Source organism: Vigna radiata, chromosome 7 (assembly GCF_000741045.1).
Source record: "Vigna radiata var. radiata cultivar VC1973A chromosome 7, Vradiata_ver6, whole genome shotgun sequence".
Taxonomy (NCBI): Eukaryota; Viridiplantae; Streptophyta; class Magnoliopsida; order Fabales; family Fabaceae; genus Vigna; species Vigna radiata.
Genome location: NC_028357.1, coordinates 38067691 through 38073944, shown reverse-complemented (window position 1 = coordinate 38073944; position 6254 = coordinate 38067691). Strand labels below are relative to the sequence as shown.

Here is a 6254-nt window from a genome sequence, read left to right as displayed (position 1 = left end):
TCTATTTATAATAGAAGAAATATGGGCTAAGCCCAAAATACAAATAAGAAATATAAACAAACTAAATAAGAAATATAAACTAACTAACTGAAGATAAGAGATAAATATAAACTAAATATAATATTTCTAACATACTTTTTTATTTTTGTTGTATGCATGGTTGATTCCATTTTTTAAGTTTATTTTTCTGGAACTTGGTACCGAATAATTTAGAAAAAAAGGAAGAAGAAAGACATTTTATTTTGTATGCATAGTTGCTATTGAGTTTTTTTTTTGAGGTTTTCTCTTTTAGTAGTGTACTTGTGGAAGACATTTTATTCTCCTATTTGTGTAATATTTTATATCTCTTCTTATCAAGTGTCTTTTTCTCTCTAATAGGACAGTCATACTTGGTGCAACTAATGTTTTATGCCAATATTGTTTATGCCTTCTTGCTTTTCTTTCAGATCCTTGACAGCATTCAAGTAGACATAAGGAATTTTCACGTATTATACAGTGATATGCAGAATGATAAGGTATGTTTATGTTGCAAATATTCCCTTTCAGACCCAGGTCTTGCATGTTGCTTTCAAATCTACATATTTTAAGGATTTGCTTATTAACAACTAACTTTGACTGACAGTTGTTTATTTTAATGTTTTTCAGGGGCATGTTATGTTTGGTTTAAAGTTTACTAGCTTGACCATGAAGCAAAATCTTATTGGGTAACGCTCTTTTATTTTTGTCTTACTTTTATAATTGGACCTATTCTTCTTTTGGTTGAAGATTTGTAGACAGGTTTTTTCTGGATCTATTTCGGGGGTGTGGAATATTTGGTCTGAATGTTTTCATGATTGTATTCTCGAGTTTGTCATGATATCCTTGGAATATTTGGTTTGAAAGTTGGCTTCATTTATGGTGCCGTACAAAATATACAAGAGAAATTGACACGGGATATAAATAATTCTGTGTTTTGTACATGTGAGTATTGTTATTTATAATGGAAAAGAGATACAATAAGAAACAAAATTAATATCTAATAATAGGAAAATATTTGGTAAGTTATTTCCCTATCAAATCATACCTTATCTTCCTAGTTAATATAATCAAATCATATCTCTAATACTTCCTTTCACGCTAGAGCATATGTATCATATAATAAAAAACTTGTCACAAATGTCATTACCACAAGGTTACTGCTTGAGAGAACCATGTAATCCCTTTGGTTGTTAGAGCTAGACCCAACTCAAGTTGGAGCATATGTATCATGAGTCAAACTTGTAACAAATGTTGGAGGGCATGACATTTGCATTTGAGCAAAACTTGCTTCGGTATCTTCAAATCATACCATATCTTTCTATTTAATGTAGTCAAATCATAGCTAATGACATAGTGGGAGAAGCTATGCATGAATCGTGATGAGTGAGTGAATCTTCTTTTTGTTGCAATACCTCAAACTTTTGTTATCCTTGAGGAGCCGAGTTGTATCACTAGATGAGACTTTCAGAAACCTCAGTAATTTGGACAAATGGTATGGGCAGCACAACAAGGATGAGAATGCCAGGCATCTCACATGGATCAAGAATTGGAGGGAATGAAACCACTGCATTGAAAAATAAAGGAATTAGAAACTTGCCATATTTGGAATATGTGAGGTGAAGAGAAGAAAGAAGGTGTTTTCATTATGGAGGGGTGTACTGCCCAGGGCACTGTTTCCCAGAAAAAAAAATTGAGTTATCATCTTGACTTAAGATGAGGAATTGGGGGACATGACGGATGAAAAATCAAATGAGGTTAAGTAGTATTTGGAGAAAAATCAGGAGAACTTTGATCATGAATTTTAACGGTTGGACTTGTCAATATTTTTGTGTAGGAGGTATGACCCAATCCCACACTATGAAGCTATAGGGAAGAGTGAGGGATGACTCGTGTTGGTCCTAATTGATTGTGGGGCTAGTCACAACTTTTTTTTGGTAGGTTAGTGAAGTCACTCAGGATGCAAGTGGAAACCATGCCACCCTAAGATTGGGAGATGGAGACAGAAAGCAAATGCAAGGATGTTTCAGGGATGTGAAAGTGCAGCTGGAAGAATACAAGGTGAGAGAGGTGTTCTTTTTGTTTGAATTAGGAGGGGTGGATCTGACTCTAGGTGTAACACGGGTAGCAAAGTTAGGTGAAGTAGGTAAGTTGAAAAACTCTAACAACTAATTTCTGCAAACAAGGTTGACCAATTAAGATTAACGGTGACCCGACTTTGGCTAAATCTCTTGTGACTCCACAATCTTTGAAGAAAGAAACATAAATTGAGGTTGTTTCAATCATATGGAGAATGAAGAATGTCGAGTTGCAGTCTAGGGATGAAGGGACAAACCACTTGATTGAGAAACAACAAAGTGAGTTGGGAAAGATTCTAAAGGATTGTAAGGGAGTTGTTTTTGAACCAAAAGGGTTGCCTCACATGGAAGTTGGTCATAAGATTCCGATCAAAGTTGGTGTGGATCCTATTAATGTGAGACCTTATCTATGCCTATAAATAATAAAAATGAAAATAGAAAAGCTAGGTGGGGAGATGTTGCAATCAAGAACGACCAAACAACAATGCTTATCCCAGTCTTGTCATCTTAATCAAGAACACAGATGGAAGCTGGAGTTTTTTGTGGACTATTGTGCCTTGAATAAAGCAAATGTTCCAGACAAGTTTCCAATTCCGATCATAGAAGAGTTATAGGATGAGTTACACAAGGCACAATTTTTCTCAGAGGTAGATTTGAGGGTTGGATATCATCAAGTCTGCATGTATGAATCTGATATCCAGAAAACTACCTTTCAAACCGATCAAGAGAATTATGAATCTTTAATCATGCCATTTGGTTTTACAAATGCTCCATCCACATTTCAATGGGCCATGAACAGCATAATGCAACCATATCTTTGGAGGTTTATCTTAGTTTTTTTTATGACATCTTGATTTACAGTAAAATGTAGGAGGGTCATTTGGCATAGCTTAGACAGGTTTTCATGACACTACAACAACATCGGTTTTTTGTTAATTGGAAAAATGTGAATTTGGAAAGCTGCAAATCCAATATTTGGAGCATGTCATCTCTCACAAGGGAGTGGAAACAGATTCCCAAAAGACATTCGCCATCCTTCAATGGCCTATTTTGAACACCATAATGGCTGTGAGTGGGTTTTTAGGTCTTACAGGCTGCTATAGAAGGTCTATATTCAATTATGGGATGATAGCAAGACCTTTGACTTAAAAAGGGGAATTTTTTATTGTCTGAAGAAAGTAATTTGGTTCTGCAGCAACTGGGTGATCACCACAACTCTTATGTTGTCACTGCCAGATTTCAGCCAACCTTTCTGTATTGAATGTGATGCTTTCGGAAAAGGCGTGGCAGCAATGTTGTCAGTAAACAAGAAATCAATATCTTTTTCAGCAAAGCCTTGGGTGAAGCTTCTTTGACGAAGTCAATTTATGAATGAGAGTTGATGGCTATGGTGATTGTCAATAACATGATGGTCGCCTTACCCGGATGATTTGATTGGGGTGGTTGCTGACCTGAACAGTGACTCCAACCGTGGAAATGACGGTGTCGACAACGGAAATGACGACGGAGACATCGGAAACTGTGATGAAGACGGTGCAAATGATGATGACGAAAAGAAATGTATAAAGGGTTATCAAGGTACCCTGGCTTTAGTTACCATATTTAGTATAGTGAAAACTACGTTTAGGGTTAATCTCCCTTGTGTAGAAAATACACATAGGATAATATATTTATAATGAGAATGTGGACTAAAGTCTAAATACAAATGAATATGTAAAAATAACAAAATTAACATAAGGACTATGTTTCCCTAATTAACATAAAATGGAATATACATAACAACCATAAATAATGGAATCAATATCTAATAATGAGAAATTTTTGGTAAAATATTTCCCTATCAAATCTTATCATACCTTCCTATTTAATGAAATCAAACCATAATTCTGACAATCAAATCATATATCTAACCTCCTCCTTTAAAGTTCAAATTAAATTGTAACGTTCTGTTGGTATGGTTAATGTTATTGTTTGAAATGTTGTCCTGTTGCAAGTTTTATCTCTACCCTGCAGGAGATGGCAAACATGCAAATGATTTGACTTAGAGGTGACTTGTTTTTTTTCCCTATATTTCAGGTCTGTAAATGGAAGGATGAGAGTGGGCCAAGAACATAAGATTGTAGAAGTCAAGGGGCTGGAGTTTTATTCCAGATTGTTTCATGGCTCCTTGGACTTGGTAACTATGAACAGTATGGGTGACTCCTACTCAGCAAGCAATATTAGGTTGGAAGGAAAACATTACTATTCTATATTGGCACCATGTGATGCAACCTTAATTCTTTCGGTATGGACATCTTTAGTAGAACCCTCATTCTCCATAATTCCATGTTCACTTTCTATCTTACTAATTGTTGTTTTATTTATGATTTTAACTCACTATCAGAAAATGAACTGTACTTTATATATATCTAAATCTATTACAGCGAAAGAGAGACAATGTGTATGATGTCCTGCTTATGGTCTCTTTAATTGTTTCTCTTAGTTAGCAATGCAAAGTAGTTGGCATGCCCTGTTAGATGATTCAATATCTTAAGTTCTAGCCGATTTCTTTTGTAATTTACTTGTCCGGATGTTTTATCCTCATGTACTTTTTGGTCAGTAAAATTTCCTATTCTATAGTAATTGTAATTATGAAATAGTGGAGAAGATTAGGAGAAATCTCCCTTGTATGTTTAGCATATACATAGAGTAGTTTATTTATAATGTAAGATATGGGTTAAACCCTAAATACAGAATGGACTGAGCCCAATTAACATAAACACACAACTTAACATCTAACAGTAATCAATGTTGTTTATATTGAGATCCTACCAAAGATTGAGATGGGGTGAAATATTGTAAATCTCAGAATCCTAAAACATGGATTGTAGGATCCTATTCAAAATGCAAAATTATATGCGTTAGAAACGATGGAGTTAACAAAAATAACATCTAAATTGCAACATTTAACTAAAATTTAAAGCTCATTATAAAACGATCTCATGCATCACACAGCGAATTGTTATGATAACACAATTATAAGTACTAAAACACAATAAAATGGTTCCAATGTAACCCAATCAACAAAACTTGAGGACATTTTTTGGCATGACAAGTTAACTCAGAATATAGATTGAGCTGAGATATAGATACCAGATCAACCTAAGTCAGAACAGCAGGTGGGAGATCAGAATGCTGATTGCCAAAATTTTAATGCAACAGCAGAAGACAGACCTGGAGAGATCAACAAGGGAGGGAGTGAGATAGATTTGATGTGTGAAGAAACAGATAGTAGGGAACTTTATCTGTAACGGAACTAGAAGTATAGTTTATTTTGCAACCTGAATTGTTGAAACCAAACACAAAACCAAGTTATTCAAATTGGTATTGGAAAGCAAAACTTGCTGATTCTATGTTCCTTCAAGCAAGATCGGTGATTTCACTCTGATCCAGCATGGACAGCCCTCCAAAACACGTAAGATTGTGCGGTTTTATGATCTTAGCCACAATTTTGACAACCACTAACTTCATTTCTTGCAATTTTTTGCAAACACTCCAACCTTCTTTTGTATTTACTGTATATTTCCATTAATTGTGCAGTGGAGGTGTTTGCATTCCCCCCCTTATTATTTTTATGCATAACCTTCTGGTCAGTATTCGTTTAATTTATATGAAGACCATGAGAAGCTTTTCTTCCTACTTACACTTTGCTTTTTATTTTCTTTTCCAGGACAACAGATTGCAAAAGCTTGATGGCAATACTCCTCGGTATTCTGTCACTGCCGAATTGAGTGGCTTGGTTGGTACTCATTTTTTGGACTTTGTCAATTTAACTAAGATGTTGGTATTTATCTTTTTCTGTTCTGCCTGCATTGCTTATATGTAGTTCTAATATTGTCCCCATTTATCAGGTTATCTCCTTAGACGAGGTTCAGTTACAGCACATGTGTCTTGTGTGGGATTATATTTGCACTTGTAGATTAAGAGAAAAGTAAGTTCCTGGCCAGAAGCTTGACTTGAAAGTATGAGGATAAACAATTACATACACTTTATATTTTCGAAGAGTCCAACAATTTATACAGCCTTGGTTATAAAAACTTATGCTAGAACTATGGACGTCATAATTGAAACAAATAAGAAAATCTCGACTAGTCAATTCTTGTAAGGAATAACTCAATCTTC

At 34.9% G+C, this 6254-nt stretch overlaps 1 protein-coding gene across 4 annotated transcripts in view; it reads left to right on the top strand.

The window, feature by feature from the left end:
• LOC106768127 overlaps window positions 1-6254 on the top strand; it is a 61848-nt gene that overhangs the window by 6498 nt on the left and 49096 nt on the right. For 2 of the 4 annotated variants that reach the window (XM_014653088.2, XM_014653087.2), the window contains exons 6-10: window positions 447-515; window positions 646-704; window positions 4170-4377; window positions 5803-5871; window positions 5984-6063. In XM_014653088.2, the coding sequence (XP_014508574.1) occupies window positions 447-515; window positions 646-704; window positions 4170-4377; window positions 5803-5871; window positions 5984-6063 (485 nt within the window). The other 2 variants (XM_022783600.1, XM_022783599.1) reach the window with 2 other exon arrangements.